This window comes from Anolis sagrei, chromosome 2 (genome assembly GCF_037176765.1).
Source record: "Anolis sagrei isolate rAnoSag1 chromosome 2, rAnoSag1.mat, whole genome shotgun sequence".
Taxonomy (NCBI): Eukaryota; Metazoa; Chordata; class Lepidosauria; order Squamata; family Dactyloidae; genus Anolis; species Anolis sagrei.
This window is the reverse complement of record NC_090022.1, coordinates 155044532-155061523: the sequence shown is the minus strand read 5'-3', so window position 1 is coordinate 155061523 and position 16992 is coordinate 155044532. Positions and strand designations below refer to the sequence as shown.

General features: G+C 41.7%; 3 protein-coding genes across 5 annotated transcripts in view; 2 read left to right on the top strand and 1 right to left on the bottom strand.

Moving 5' to 3' along the window:
- Positions 1-16992, bottom strand: part of IDUA (alpha-L-iduronidase) — a 70666-nt gene that overhangs the window by 41257 nt on the left and 12417 nt on the right. The gene's annotated exons all lie outside the window — the stretch shown is intronic.
- The window catches only part of SLC26A1 (solute carrier family 26 member 1), a 51091-nt gene that overhangs the window by 30174 nt on the left and 3925 nt on the right, over positions 1-16992 (top strand). For 2 of the 3 annotated variants that reach the window (XM_060763711.2, XM_060763710.2), the window contains exons 2-3: positions 4520-4625; positions 16025-16653. In XM_060763711.2, the coding sequence (XP_060619694.2) occupies positions 16048-16653 (606 nt within the window). In that variant the 5' untranslated portion in view covers positions 4520-4625; positions 16025-16047. The remainder of the gene's footprint in view (positions 1-4519; positions 4626-16024; positions 16654-16992) is intronic. The other variant, XM_060763712.2, reaches the window with a different exon arrangement.
- On the top strand, positions 8437-10212 carry LOC132766572 (calicin-like). Its single transcript, XM_060760915.2, has one exon. It carries the CDS (start codon positions 8437-8439, stop codon positions 10210-10212), a length of 1776 nt encoding a protein of 591 aa, XP_060616898.2.

The window sequence follows — 16992 nt, the reverse complement described above, 5'->3', positions numbered from 1 at the left end:
TATGTGAAAGAAAAAATAATAAACTGAGCATTTATAGCAATTGCATCATCATAGGCATCTTTCCCCAAATCCAATTGGAATACATGGGAGCCTTTCCAACACATTCCAGAATTTCTCCACATAACTTACATCAGCAATTCTCAAGCACCATTATATTGTTGACCATTAACTCTGAACTAAATTGCTCGTCCCACTGAAACACAATGGCTGCATTTTTCCTTCATGGCCGCAGTTCAACACACGTAGCAACTCATTGAGAGAGGAGGGATCAAGGAGCAAGGCACACAGCTAGAGGTTCTTTCAGTGGCTCCTTCCACCAGCTGCACTGGTAAACAAGCCACCTGTTTTTTTAGTCTAGATTTTAATTATTAAACCAGAGGTCTTCAAACTAAGGCCCGCGGGCCAGATACAGACTTCTAAGGTCATTTCCTTGGCCCCTGCCTTGAACTTTAGACTTAGGGTCACCCTAAGTCTGAATCGACTTGAAGACACACAACAACAACAACAATCCAAATCAACTTCACTATCTCATCAGCCAAAAGCAGGCCCACAATTCCCATTAAAATACTGGTAAGTTTATGTTGGTGAAAATTGTTCTTCGTTTTAAATATTGTATTGTTCTTTCATTTTTTTTGCACAATAAATAAGGTACATGCAGTGTGCCTAGGAATTCATGCTTTTTCAAATTATAGTCCTCCCCGGAACAGTCTGAAGGACTGTGAACTGGCAAAAGTTTGAGGACCCCTGGTTTAATCCAAACGTAGGTTTCTTCATCAGCACATAGTGAACATTTCAAACAAATCTCCATCTCTTTGGTGCCTTTATTATTTTTTAAATAGAAGATCACTTAAAAATGGATGAGATTTTTAGATGACCCGGAGAGAAAATTAAAATGATCTCATGTGTGATGGGAAGTTGCTGCGAAATGTGAGAGAAATAAGTTTGAACACTGTGAAAGCCACCCACTACATGGCTACCAGCCTCCTCCCAGTAGACTCAAATCAAGGTAAAGCTTTATGAGAACTACCACTACTCTTGGCGTCCCTCCAGCAACAGCAAGGGTATCCTTCTGTGCAGCTAAACCAGGAAATCCCAACTGGATGGCCCCCACCAGGGTCTTCCTCTAGGGGCAAACCAAGAATGGGCAACTTGGAGGTCCCTGAACAGACTCAGAAGTGGAGTGGGCAGATCAAAAGACAACCTGGCAAAATGGCACTCCCTAAAAGAATCCCACATCTTGTGTGACTGTGGAGCAGAACAGACAACTCCGCATCTGTATGCATGTCCACTATGCCCTGCCTCATGTACAGAGGAAGAATTATTGGAGGCTACAGACAATGCTGTTGCTGTTGCCCGTTTTTGGTCAAAAGATATTTAGCCACCTGCGCTCCTTCTATTTTTATCGGTTTTATACTAATTTATGCAATGCTTTTGATACGAAATAAAATAAATGAAATTCCATAGGTGGATAAAAATGCTAAAACTTTTCATTTGGACTACAATTGGCATGCTTGACTTATACACACCTAAAATCTTTACCAGATGTAACAGGAGCTTGAGAAATTGCATGTTCTGTGGCTAAGAAAGCAGTTAAGCGTTGCACAGGACAGCAATACCATGATTCTCAAGAAAATTTATTTTTCTGTTGCTAATAGGACTGAAATGTGATTGTTTGTCATTTGTTGCCCTTTGTCCCTGGTCCCCACATAGCATACATCACTGCTTCTCAAACTATGGATCTGACCCTAATGAGTTTCCTTTATGTTGGAGTCCTGAAAAATTTGCAACAGTAAATGTTTTGCCACTTACTGGCTCCTTTAAGCATTTACATGACTCTGCTAGCATCAATGTGCAGCATTTACAGGGAACTCTGCAGAAAATGCTTCAGCTGTACTCCAGAAAAAGGAAAATTAGCGTGCTTAGCAAGCCTAGCAAATAATAATAATAATAATAATAATAATAATAATAATAATAATACACCCTCTTTATGTTCCACTTTTTCTCCGTGGAGGGACTCAGAGCGGATTACAATACACAAATTAGGCAAACATTCAATGCCTTTTTACACACATAGTAACCATTGACATACACAGACAAAGGTAAAGGCCTTCCCCTTTTTCCATCTATGGTGTCTGGAGGCGATGTTCAACTCCGGCCATAGGGAGGTGCTCTTGTTCCATTATCCATGCCAAGGAGCCTGTTGTCCATGGACATCTCTGACTGTGTTGCCAGCATGTCTTCATATCTGCATGGGGCACCCTTTTTCCTTCCCGCCAAGTCAGTTCATATTGATCTACTCACATTGCATACTTTCGAACTGCTAGGTTGGCAGGAGCTAGGGCTGACAGTTGAGAGCTCACCCCAACTTGCGGCTTTGAACAGCCAACCTTCCAGTCAGCAGCTTTTCTGCAGCTAGTGATTTAATCCACTGTGCTACCGCAGCCCTTTTACTGATTTGTTATCAGTAAATTTTTGATTTTTATAGCTATTCTATATACCTTTATAATTGGGGTCACATAAAAATTTCTTTAGTAGAAAGAAATCCCTCCAAAGTAAGTGAACATCAACAGAAACAACACCTGTCATAAGCCTGTGATGCTACGATCACCACACTTACTCTCATATATGTTTTTTAAAGAATCCTTTGCTTGATTTTGTGCATTTCCGTGACTCATTTGTAGATCTTGCTTAAGGGCCAACACTGCTACCTCCAAATAACTTGCCTGGATCAGTTCAGGCATTTGGCAGGAACGGTCTGTCCCATTTTTTGAATGAAGAGAAAATGGGCTAAACAGCAAGGGGAAGTGGAATCACGGAGGGGGATGGATCTGCCTCTTAGGCAGTGGTTCTCAACCTTCCTAATGCTGTGACCCCTTAATCCATTTCCTCATGTTGTGGTGACCCCCAACCATAACATTATTTTCGTTGCTATTTCATAACTCTAATTTTTCTACTGTTATGAATAGCCATGTAAATATTCAGAATGTATTTTCATTCATAGGACCAAATTTGGCACAAATACCCGATACACTCAAATTTGAATACTGGTGGGGTTCGGGGGTGGTGGTGGTGTGTGGATTGATTTTATCATTTGGGAATTGTAGTTGCTGGGATTTATAGTTCACCTACCATCAAAGAGCATTTGGAACTCCACCAATGATGGAACTGAACCAAACTTGGCACATAGGACTCCCACAACCAACAGAAAATACTGGAAGGGTTTGGTGGGCATTGACCATGAGTTTTGGAGTTGTAGTTAGCCTACATCCAGAGAACACTGTGAACTCAAACAGTAATGGATCCGGACCAAATTTGGAATAAATACTCAATATGCCCAAATGTGAACACTGGTGGAGTTTGGGGAAAATAGACCTTGACATTTGGGAGTTGTAGTTGCTGGGATTTATAGTTCACTTACTATCAAAAAGCATTCTCAACTCCACCAATGATGGAATTGAACCAAACTTGGCACACAGAACTCCCATGACCAAGAGAAAATACTGGAAAGTTTTAGTGGGTATTGACCATGAGTTTTGGAGTTGTAGTTCACCTACATCCAGAGAGCACTGTAGACTCTAACAATGATGGATCAGGACCAAACTTGGCACGAATACTCAATATGCCCAGATGTGAACACTGGTGGAGTTTGGGGGAATAGACCTTGACATTTGGGAATTGTAGTTGCTGGGATTTATAGTTCACCTACAATTCTGAACCCCAGCAACGACAGAATTGGGCCAAACTTCCCACGCAGAACCCTTTTGACCAACAGAAAATACTGTGTTTTGTGATGATCTTTGCTGACCCCTCTGACATCTTCTTGTGTCCCCCCCCCCAGGGGTCCTGACCTTCAGATTGAGAAATGTTGTTCTTAGGTAATATGTAGTCAGTTTAACCAAGGAAATTATATCCCTTAACAGAAAAAAAAAGGTTGGCCAACCTAACCGAAATGAAGGATCTGGAGAATTCACACATTTTTGTGATTTTTGTGTTGATGAAAGCACTGCCTTAATAGGGATTTTTGAATTGAGTTCTTATAATACTGTGAGTCATACAGTTTATACTGGGTTTGTATGGCAAGGACCAATACTCTTACCTAGTTCTGCAGCTTAATATACTAGAACGGATTGATCCAGCTATTCAATAAATCAATTGTGAGCTTCATAACCGCAAAATTAAAAAGGATAGCTGGATTTTTTACATCCAATTTCCGTACTGAAACACCTAGGTCCTGAGTCCTCTTTTTAAGGCACTGCTGTTGCCAGAAGCAAGTTCCTGAAATCAATTATTATACAAGGTTTCCTTTAAAGAATTACCACTTGTTTAATGTTTGTCCCTGGAAACTGAGCAAGTAAGATATTGAGGTCAAATGGTTTATGGTTGGGAGCAGCAGAAGCACAGGAGAGGTTTGGGATCACACTTTGTGGTTTCTTGTTTATGTCCTTCCGTGTTTACCTAGCACCGTCTATTGCTTGATGATGGTACTGCCCACTAGTATTAAAAAGCACATCCACTTCAGTTCTTAGCACTGCCCTGCCTGGATGAACTTGGCTGCAAAGACTACAAAAGACGGATGGCATCCTCCTTTGACACTTGCTACACATATGCTCTGCGCTATACGTCAGGTAAGAAAAGTCAGTTTTCCCTTCTTATTTTCAGATCTCTAAAAAAAGGGAACAGTACAAATCCAAATTGAGCATGAAAAATAGGTTTCTACTTGATGACACCTATCACGTTTTAAGCATTTGTGGCTGTCTATATTGTTGATTTTTGTTTTTGCAGAATATGTATTTTCGTTTGTTTTGGAGATCACAAAGAGTGTGTCTTTCTTTCAAGGGAATATTGATTTAATCTTTCATCGGGCTCCTCCAGACAAGGCAAATGTGTTGGGAGATCACACTATCCACTGATATAGTTCAAAAGATGTTTCTGTGTTCCTGGCAATATCTGGCTAAGAATTAATCCAGCCAAAATGATTATTCCAACCCTTAAGTCAGTTTCTTTCCAATCATGAGATACAACAAAATAAAATCTTATTTTCTCTTCCTTTCACTAGTTTTGCTTACAGTACTATAGTGCATCAGTGGATTGGCACTTTTGTACTGTAAGTAAGGTTTCAGAGGAGAAAAATTGCCTTTCACCTCAATAAACCCCCCCCCCCCCAAATAAAAGTCATTTGGAAGAATATTGGCAAAAATTCAAGAAATTGCTATGAACAACGACCCAAAATAATGGAATGAATGGATGTGGAGGCAACAATGCAAAAGAAATAGGAGACCAATCTGGGAACTATTGATTGCGAACTTTTATATATTTCTGAATAAAATTATTTCCATGTGGCTTGTAAAAATGTTTCTTGTACATATTGTTGATGCCACAATATATTCCCGATGCTCTCTTTGTACCTGGACAAGTTTTTTTTTTAAATGACAACCTTAATATTAGTGATAATTCAAAGAAAAATGCAGTGTTTTTCCTCAATGATCCAAATTAGGGTGCATCTATATTGTAAAATGAATGAAGTTCGAACCCACTTTAACAGCCATAGCTCCGTGCTATGGAATCAAGGGAGTAATAGTTTTACAAGGTCTGGAAAAGTGCCGGAACCTCTCCAAACTCCAATGATTCCATCAGCGATGATAATTAAAAGTGGTGTCAAATTGCATCCTGCAGCTTCCAATTATTGTTGAACTGCAAATCCAGAAGCCCTTGCCAACATAGCCAGCAGTAAGGAATGCTGGAAGTTGCAGTTCAACATCATCACCCCTGGAAGGCAAGTCAGTCTTATGTTTCAATTAATATTTTGATTAAGAATATAGAAACTGTTCATTCAGTTGGGAGGTAGAACTCATTTGCAATCAATCATGGAGCATTTTAACGCTGGTGTCAGAACTATGGAATACCATATATACCACTCATCAGGCATGTAGCCGGGGGGGGGGGGGGGCTTGGGGGGCTTCAGCCCCCCCCCCTGAAATTCTGATGGTGGTCTGCGAGAAGGCCTTACTGGTGCATTATTTAAACTGCTATGTTTATTCATATCATGATCTGATCACTATACTCAATATATCCCATATGCACGGGGGTATAGGGGTAACAATACAAAAGAAGACCCTCTTTCACTCAGACTCAGCCCCCCCCGAACCGAACTCAGCCCCCCCCCCCCGAAACAAAATCCTGGCTACGGGCCTGCCACTCATGTATACCCCGTATATCCCGTAGTCGCCCACGGATGTGAGAGCTGGACCATAGGGAAGGCTGAGCGAAGGAAGATAGATGCTTTTGAACTGTGGTGCTGGAGGAAAGTTCTGAGAGTGCCTTGGACAGCGAGAAGATCCAACCAGTCCATACTTCAAGAAATGAAGTCTGACTGCTCATTGGAGGGAAGAATAGTAGAGGCCAAGATGAAGTACTTTGGCTACATCATGAGAAGAAAGGAAAGCTTAGATAAGATGCTGGGGAATATGGAAGGAAAAAGGAAGAGGGGCCGACCAAGGGCAATATGGATGGATGGCATCCTTGAAGTGACTGGATTGACCTTGAAGGAGCTGGGGGTGGTGACGGCCGTCAGGGAGCTCTGGCGTGGGCTGAAGTCATGAATAGTCGGAAACGACTGAATGAATGAACAATAACAACACTCGTGTATATATCTATACGTTTTAGTAAAAACAACTGGAACAATTTATTCATAAGTCAATGTGAATAATGAATCTTAATGCTTAGCAGAAAACTCTTAGCAGAACCATCCCTTTCTCCGAATAGACTAGTGGAAGGAAAGGGCTTAGTCCATCCAAGAGAACCTGAAAAAAGCACTGATGCTGTCTACTGTCTCTGCCATGGCACCACTGCTGGCCTTTTTGAATACCTGGACAGGAAAATGACAGTGGCCAGGGATGACTAGCCTTCTGAATCAGCACTGGTGCTTTCGCACTACAGAAAATGACCTAATTGTGTTTGCCTTAATTCTCTGCCCTTTGACATGGTAGTTTGGAATGACTGCATAACAACTATGTTGATGTCTTTAAATTTTCACTCTGTTGTTAATCTCGGATTCTAAGCCACTTATTAATTATAACCCACTTTTAGCAATTGAAAAACAAGGATAAACTTATTTTGAATGCATAATATCCCCACATAACTGAGGCTAAGAAAATGATGTGGTAAGTGAAAATTGCTTTGCAAAGAGAAAACAAAGCATTTGTTCTTGCTTCAGCACCCAAATGCAGAACAATGTAGCAACACATATTTTAGGTTCATTGTTTGAGGCAAAAGCAAATGCTTTGTTTGACTGTTTACAGGAACCTAACTATCCTAAAAGGCACCAGATCCTATCAGTCCTTTGAAGCTAAGCAGAGTCTGCCCTGGTTAGTACTTGGATGGGAGAGAACCAGATGCTATAAGCTGTTTCCTAGGGAAGAATTCACAAAAAACACATCTGAGTATTTCTTGTCTGGGAGCACATCAACACTGCCAAGATATCTCATGATATGCATATGTGCATATGTTTTGTTGTTCATTCGTTCAGTAGTTTCTGACTCTTTGTGATCTCATGGACCAGCCCACGCCACAGCACCCTGTCGGCTGTCACCACCCCCAGCTCCTTCACGGTCAATCCAGTCACTTCAAGGATGCCATTCATCCATCTTGCCCTTGGTCGGCTCCTCTTCCTTTTTCCTTCCATTTTCCCCAGCATTATTGTCTTCTCTAAGCTTTCCTGTCTTCTCATGATGTGGCCAAAGTACTTCTTCTTTGCCCCTAATATCCTTCCATCCAATGAGCAGTCGGGCTTTATTTCCTGAGGTATGGACCGGTTGGATTTTCTTGTGGTCCAAGGCACTCTCACAACTGTCCTCCAGCACCACAGTTCAAAAGCATCTCTCTTCCTTCGCTCAACCTTCCCTATGGTCAAGCTCTCACATCCGTAGGTGACTACAGGGAATACAATTGCTTTAACTATGCAGATCTTCGTTGCAAATGTGATGTCTCTGCTCTTCACTATTTTATCGAGATTGGTCATTGCTCTCCTCCCAAGAAGTAAGCGTCTTCTGATTTCCTGGCTGCAGTCTGCATCTGCAGTAATCTTTGCACCTAGAAATACAAAGTCTGTCACTGCCTCCACATTTTCTCCCTCTATTTTCAAAAATCCAAAACTATCCCAAATCCATGTCATTCCTGGTCCCAAGCATTTCACCTAGGGATACTCTATCTGAAATGACGTACCTCTTTCTTCCAAGTTTGGCTACAGGAACTCTGTCAGGTACAAAACAGCCAAGCTGAAAAGGCTGTTTCCAAGGCATATCATAGATAATTGTGACTTGGCAAGTATAACTGGTGACTTCACTACACTTTGCCCAGAGTGGACTTTTCAACAACTGGGGAAGGAGCCCTCTGTGTTTATGCCACCTCCATTCCTTCAAGGTCAGCTTGGTTCCAAAAATGCAAATGGAATTCACAGAAAAGAATCACAACAGTTTTATGATGCAGGCCCTCAACAAGCAAAGAAAGAACAGGGAGCTTTGTGACGTTGCTCTCAGTGTGGACCAGAACGTCTTTCATTCTCACATCTGTGTCTTAGCAGCGATGTCTTCCCAAGTAAGGAATCTGGTCTCCAGCAACGATATAAAAGCAGACGACGAACTTGTCATGATAATTGACTCCAAGTTCTTGAGCTCTGCCTTGGTGGAGGAGTTGCTGAACTACTTTTATACCGGGAAGATTGTGATTACAGAGAAGAACGTGGAAGACCTTCTGAAGGGAGCCAAGTACTTCAACTCTCAAACACTGAAAAGCCACTGCTCTGACTTCCTCCAGAAGACACTCAAGAAGAACAACTGTCTCAGGTACCTTCTGTTGGCCACAAAGTATGACCTAAAAGAGATAAAAAATTCAGCCTATGATGGCATCCGAGACAATTTTGATTACTGGGCAGGACCACAGGGCAGAGGAGAATTGATGAATTGCCCATCTTCCATCTTTGGCAAGCTCCTCAAGGATGAAAATCTTCATGTGCAAAATGAGGACCAGGTCTTTCTGGTTCTCCTTCAGTGGGTGAAATATAGAAAGGCAGAAAGAGAGAAGTTGTTTAAAAAGTATTTGCGTTACGTACATTTATCTGCCGTCTCCACCAAGACACTGCTTGCTGCCTGCCGTGAAGTGTTGCTCTTTACCGACCATAGTGGCCCACTGGCCCAGATAGAAAAAATCTTGAGTGAGCGTAAACAGGGCAATCCCCATAGTCTGATGCTGAACCAGAGGAAGGGGGCACTCACAGATTCTGTAGTGATTCTTGGAGGGCAAAATCAGCAGGGGAGTTATAGCAGTGGTGTTTTTGCCTACATCCTTGGAGAAAATATCTGGTTGAAGCTGACAGAAATGCCTTACAGAGCTGCAGCTCTTAGTGCCACTTCACTGGGTAAATATATTTATGTCTCTGGGGGAACAAATGAGCAAATAATTGGCCTGAAAACAGCATGGAAGTATGACATGGATACTAACTCTTGGCTTAAGCTTCCAGACCTGCCCATAGGTTTAGTCTTCCACACCATGGTGACTTGTGGGGGTGCTGTCTACTCCATCGGAGGAAGCACAGCTCCAACAAAATATATCTCAAGTATCTATAAGTACGATGAAATCAAAGAGAAGTGGCTTCTCGCTGGGAAAATGAGCATACCTATGGATGCGACAGCAGTGATCACCAAGGAAGACAAGATGATTTATATTGTGACAGGGAGGTGCCTGGAGAATGGACGTGTCACTCGCGTAGGTATGCTGGATTGTTTTGATACAGAAACCCGGAACATGGTGCAATGCATGACATTCCCCATTCAGTTCAACTACAAACCCTTGTTGTCCTTTCCACAGGAGAACATCTTGAGTGTTCAAAGCCACAAAGAGAGTATGGAAATCAGCCTCCAGAATATTAAAATTAATAGATCCACAAAACTTCTTCCTTTCTTACCAAACAATTATCGGTTGGATCTCTCACAGGCAGTGTGCCCAGTTGGGAATAATGAAGTCTTTGTGTGTGGGGGTCTCATTTGTCGAGCTGACCAGCGTCCCAGGGAACTTTCCATCAATCGACAAACATACATGTTAGATCAAAGCACAGGGGAATGGAGGTTTTTGGCTCCACCTCCAGAAGCTCTGGATTCCCCAGCTTGTTGTACAGCTAAGTTGCCATGTAAAGTGCTCCACAAAACAGTCATCAACTAATTTGGGAAAGCAGAAACACATCCAAGTTCTAGCAATAAAGAATGACTGAATAACAGATCAAAGTTGCTTCCTTTTGTCTCTTAATCAAATTTTTTATACATAGTATAACCAGGATTGGATGACCTGACCCATTTCCTTGGGAAAAACTCAAAGTAGGATCTGAAAATGAGCATCTCAATCAAACAACATATATTTACAATTACATCTTCAATTATGTGATGTGATTTTCAATGCAGAACACACAATATCCACTGGGCCTTCCACATTTACTGGGGTCAAGGGCACATAATAACTCAAAAATTGAAAAAAATACAAATAATTAAAAAATAACATGAGAGAACATCTCTTTAGGAATCCTTTCTGGCCCTCTATGGCCAGAAATTGACTAGAGTTGTGCTAGCAGACCTAGAGATTCCTAATGATAACAACTTAATAATGAATAATCAAATCTGCAAATGCAGAGGATTGACGGCGTTTTAAAAATTGTAGCTTGAGGTGTACAACATACATACCCACCCACAACCACCCATCTGTTTCTGTGGCTCCTTCTAACTTGTCTTGGTCCCATTGCTACTACTGTCAAATGAATAATGTCATCCAAAATTGGTAGACCCAAACATTTTCCTGCCTCTTACCCAGTTTTCCTGCTTTTGGGAAGGGAAATGAAGAGAGTCTGGTATATAGTAGAAGACAGTGAAGTGTGAAATGGTGCTTTGGTACGTTCCAGAGCCATATAGAAGATGCCATGCTATCATATTTTAGAGACAATCGTGGTTGGGCCAGAATCCCATCACCAATGCAGATCCATATATATATATATCTCTCACTAAGGCAGTTGCTATATTTTTTGCCCTTGCAACTCCATAGAAAATATGCTCACTAAATTTTAACAGTGTTTTCTTAGTTAATTGCCATGTTTTGTAAAGAGAGGGGCAGAGTTTTACAACCCCTAAAAATATCCGAAGGCCGTTCACTTTTTCTTGTAACCTCATCTGCTAGATAAGGTAGTAGGCATCACTTTCATTAAAACTGATGTTGGAAGGGACATTATAATTGTATCTAGCCTTCATCCAAGCTCTGTTACGCAGGGTTAGGGGGAATGCAGCTGATTTAGCATCATTGGCATTACGAGGATGCTAAGAGCGGACCAAAGAAAGGCTTTTGATGTCAGGGTGAAGGTTTTTTTTTCATGTCAGGAGCGACTTGAGAAACTGTAAGTCGCTTCTGGTGTGAGAGAATTGGCCGTCTGCAAGGACATTGCCCAGGGGAGGCCCAGATGTTTTACCATCCTGTGGAAGGCTTCTTTCATGTTTCCGCATGAGAAGCTGGAGCTGACAGATGGAAGCTCACCCTGTTTCCTGGATTTGAGCCTCTGACCTTTTGGTCAGCAGTTCTGCTGGCACAAGGGTTTAACCCATTGCACAACTGGGGGCTCCTTAGGGTGAAATAGCTTTTCTGTTTGCATCAACAATGCAATAAACAGAGATGGAGCTGGGAAAGGGTAGCATTGTAACTTAGTCAACCCTATTGGATAATTAAACTGTATTATGTAGGTCTATACTGACCTTCTAATGCAGTTTCAAACTGCATTATATGGCAATGTAGATGGGATCTAAGAAAACTCTATAAAATTTATGGAGTCACCATAAGTCAGCACACAACTTGAAGGCACACACACAGAGTCCTCCCCCCATATTATTATGTAATTCAAACAACACTCTTAGTATTCAAGTCACTTAAAAGATATATCCTGCCAAGAGGCTTTCTTTGGTTCATTCATTCATTCATTCATTCATTCAGAACACAGACACATGTCCTTAAGTAATACATACTTTTTGTTACCAATGGCTATTAAGGTTAAGGTCCAGGCAACTGAGGACAGGGGCATTTCATTGGTTTTTGAGCTCTATGGTGTTCAGCATTTTCATTTCCCTATTCTTTTAAGTACAGTAGGAGACATGTCATACAGTGCTATACTACATGCAGGAAACTATAAATATATTTTATGGCAAAGCAATACAAAGGTTTTTCAAAGCAGAAGCTTATAATTATGCTAGTAGTATGCAATGTTACTTAGGTTTTCTCACAGGTTCAAATCCGAGTCTCTGATTTACTAGAATAATGTTCCTTTTAAGCTTCGTATGAAGTCAAGATGCCTGATAAGAGTTCTGCTCATAGTTAAAATTCCAGACTTAGATTTACTATAATTAAATGATTTCCCTGCAACCACTATTTTTATGATTTAGCTGGTTCAATGAGGCTTATTCCCAAAAGAATATTTACAGGCTTACTTTACCAATGTTTGATGTTTTGCTAACTGGCAATTAAACTGAAAGCCACCTTATTTAAATAATACTTCTCCAGAAAACATTGAAAGCCTGTGCGTCATAGTGGTCTGAATGCTGCATTAGGACAATGCAGTCTGACACCACTTTTAATTACCATGGCTCAATGTTCTGGCATCATGGCTGCTGTAGTTTGGTGAGGTAACAACACTCTTTAGCATGGAAGGCTAAATGCTTGCAAAATTACAATTCCCAGGATTCCAGAACATTGAGGTATTGTAACTAAAGTGGTGTCAAGCTGCATTATTTCTGCAGTAAGATGCATGCCAGGATTCAAATTTTCACCCAGGATGGTTCGACACAGACACATATTGAGGGCTGGAACCTGCATCAAAAACAACGGTTATGGAGCTTCTTAGCAGTGGCAAGGCATCCCTACTGTCCAACTGCACTGAAACCGGTTCAGTGCCACTGAGTAGAGACCCAACTGTCACCCTCGTTTGCCAGCTACCGGGGCAGGATTTGGGCTTTCCGATTTGTTTTAATCCAGGATGCAGCGCATGAAGCGGCTTCCCCCAGGATAATCTAGATCAGTCTGTGCGGATTTTGTGGCCACCATGGGTTGATCCAACCCCAAACCCAACTAAATGGCCAGTGTAGATGGGGCATCGGAAAGCCACTAGATGGCCTTAGATATGTCACATTCTTTCATCCTTAACAGGAAGATAATGCCAAATCTCCTCTGAATAATTCACTCTGAATTGTGGAGTCAATCCGAATGCACATAACAATTCTGGGAGGAGGGATAACTGGTTCTTAGGATGCTACCCTCCTCCCAAACAGTCCTTGAGGCCTTAAAAAGAGAGATATCCTTCATTTTTAGAATGCTGTGGTGACAGCAGAAGAATGAAACCATCCTAATGCAGGACAATACTTTGGATTTCTTTTGAAATACTTTATCAGCATAATTACATAATAACAAAGTTCTGGAGAGACTTATTTTGCATAGAATTATGGAAAAAATAGACCCATGTCTGATTCCACAGCAAGCTGGCTTCCAGAAAGGCAAAAGCTGCACATCGCAAGTGCTGAACCTGACTCAGCACATAGAAGATGGCTTTTAAAGGCAGCAGATCACAGGAGCTGTCTTCATAGACCTGTCAGCGACTTATGATACTGTAAACCACCGCCTCCTCCTGAGAAAAATGTATAATATCACAAAGGACTACCACCTCACCTGCCTCATAGGAAACCTGCTACAAAACAGGAGCATTTTTGTTGAGTTCCAGGGCCAGAGAAGCAGATGGTGGAAACAGAAGAACGGCCTGCCTCAGGGAAGCGTGCCTGCTCCATCCATGTTCAACATTTACACAAATGACCAACCACTGCCAGGAGGGACAGAGAGCTTCATCTATGCTGATGATTGTGCCATCACCGCTCAAGCAGGGAGCTTTGAGATGGTAGAACAGAAGCTCTCCAAAGCTCTAGGTGCCCTTGCCACCTATTACAGGGAAAACCAGCTGATCCCTAACCCATCTAAAACACAGACACGTGCTTTTCACCTTAAGAACAGACAAGCATCCCAAGCTCTGAGGATTACCTGGGAAGGAATCCCACTGGGGGTCATGGGGGTTCTGTGTGGGACGTTTGCCCCAATCATGTCATTGGTGGGTTCTGAATGCTCTTTGATTGTAGGCGAACTATGAATTCCAGTAACTACAACTCCCAAATGTCAAGGTCTATTTCCCCCATTCTCCATCTGTGTTCATATTTGGGCATATGGAATATTTGTGCCAAGTTTGGTCCAGATCCATCATTGTTTGAGTCCACAGTGCTCTCTGGATGTAGGTGAACTACAACTCCCAAGCTAAAGGTCAATGCCTACCAAACTCTTCTAGTGTTTTCTGTTGGTCATGGGATCCTGTGTGCCACGTTTGGTTCAATTCCATCATTGCCGGAGTTCAGACTGCTCTTTGATTGTACGTTAACTATAAATCCCAACAACTACAACTCCCAAATGACTAAATCATTTTTTTAGTGATGGTCACTCCTTGGGTTAGTAGGTGTCTTATGGCCAAATTTGCATTTCGTCCAGTAGTTTTTGAGTTACGTTAATCCCACAAACGAACATTACATTTTAATTTATATACTAGCTGTCCCCTGCCACGCGTTGCTGTGGCCCAGTCTGGTGATCTGGAAAATAAAGTAATGAGAAAGTGTTGGTTTCTAATATATGTAATTCCTTTATGCTTTGAGTAAACAGTATTTCTTGTTGTTTCTTTGTCAGTGTTGATGTGGAGAGTGTCTGGTTTGCCTACTCTGGAATATGCAACATATCATAGTCCTTCTTTAAGGGTCTTTTTCAAATCTATGATACTATATCTGTGTGTGTGAGAGAGAGAATCATATCTATCTATCTATCTATCTATCTATCTATCTATATTTATGACTGGATGGCTCTTTGTCAGGAGGGCTCTGATTACATTTTCTTGCCCTGGTGAAGAGAGCTGGACTGGATGGCCTTAAGTATTTTCTGTTGGTCATGGGGGTTCTGTGTGGGAAGTTTGTCCCATTTCTGTCGTTTGTGGGTTTCAGAATGCTCTTTAATTGTAGTGAACTCTAAATCCCAGTAACTACAAATCCCAAATGTCAAGGTCTATTTCCTCCAAACTCCATCTGTGTTCATATTTGGGCATATGGAATATTTGTGTCAAGTTTGGTCCAGATCCATCATTGTTTGAGCCCACAGTGCTCTCTGGATGTAGGTGAATTACAACTCCCAAACTCAAGGTCAATGCCCACCAAACACTTCTAGTGTTTTCTGTTGGTCATGGGATCCTTTGTGCCACGTTTGGTTCAATTCCATCATTGGTGGAGTTCAGAATGCTCTTTGATTGTAGGTGAACTATAAATCCCAGTAACTACAAATCCCAAATGTCAAGGTCTATTTCCTCCAAACTCCATCTGTGTTCATATTTGGGCATATGGAATATTCGTGAGGATGCCTTCCATAGATGTGGGTGAAATATCAGGAGAGAATGCTTCTGGAATGTGACCATACAGCCTAGAAAACTCAGCTACCCAGAGTTGTTTCGATACCGCAGAATATCAACAGAGAAAGGTAAAATAACAGATTACGTCGAGAGTTGGGAAATATCTTTTTAAGACTACAATTCTTGCAGTTCCTCTGAAAGTTTCTGGGACTTCTTGTTGCTGTTTTGTGCCTTTAAGTCATTTCTAACTTATGGCAACCCTGGATTTATTCAGAAAGAGCTTGCCTTTGCTTTCCTCTGAGGCTGTGATTTGCTAATCTAGATCTAATCTAATGGTTCTCCTCCAGCTCTATAACATATTTTGTGGGTGCAGAAGAGATGGATGCAGAACATTTTCTTTCCACGAATAAAAGCAGTTATGTCAGCAGAACAAAAAGCAGATCCTAGGCATGGTTAGCTTGAGCTTTCATATGAGAAGCACAAATGCTGTATTGAGATCACACCAATTCAAATGTTAATCTCTTTCTCCCCTAGGAACTGATTAATACAGAGCCAGAATGGAAAAGGAAATGGAAACAACTAAGTTGGAAAATGGATCCCATCTCCAGTTCTATATGGAAAGAAAGATTCCACCCAGGATCAGCAAAACAGCAGTGATAAAAAGTCAGCTGATGAAAAACTGTTTCTGTACCAGAGAAAGAATGAAAAAAACAGTCATGGACTTTTTCCCTGTATTACATTGGCTTCCCAAATACAAGTGTAAAGAGTATATTTGGGGAGACGTCATGTCAGGCTTGGTCATTGGAATCATTTTAGTGCCGCAAGCGATCGCCTACTCCCTGCTAGCAGGCCTGAAGCCCATATATAGTCTTTACACCTCTTTCTTTGCCAACATTATCTACTTTCTCATGGGCACCTCCAGACACGTTTCAGTCGGCATTTTCAGTTTATTAAGCTTGATGGTTGGACAAGTTGTTGACAGGGAACTGCTGTTGGCAGGGTTTGACCTCAACGATGATCCTCAGGAGGCCACTGGAGGCAGAGAGTCTTTGAATGTCACCGTTCACAATTTAACCCTCGGCACAATGAGCATGGAATGTGGGAAAGAATGCTACGCCATTGGGGTGGCGACGGCACTGACTTTCCTGGCTGGGGTTTATCAGGTAATGTCCTCTTCTACCACTTTCCAATACTTAGGCATTTGCTTACGTATGATGTATTTTACTTCTGAGAAAAAGCATTTTCCAAGGCAGCAGTAGAGGGGAAAAGAAAGAACTGTCCCTTTCTTTTTGTTTCTTTTTTCTAAAGTATTAGATGGGTGTATATAATCACACATTCTTCTATGTATTTACGGTAAATGGTTCCCCTTGACATTAAGTCTAGTTGTGTCTGAATCTGGGGGGTGGTGCTCATCTCCATTTCTAAGCCGAAGAGCCAGCATTGACCGTAGACGCCTCCAAGGCCATGTGGCCTGCATGACTGCATGGAGCGCCGTTACCTTC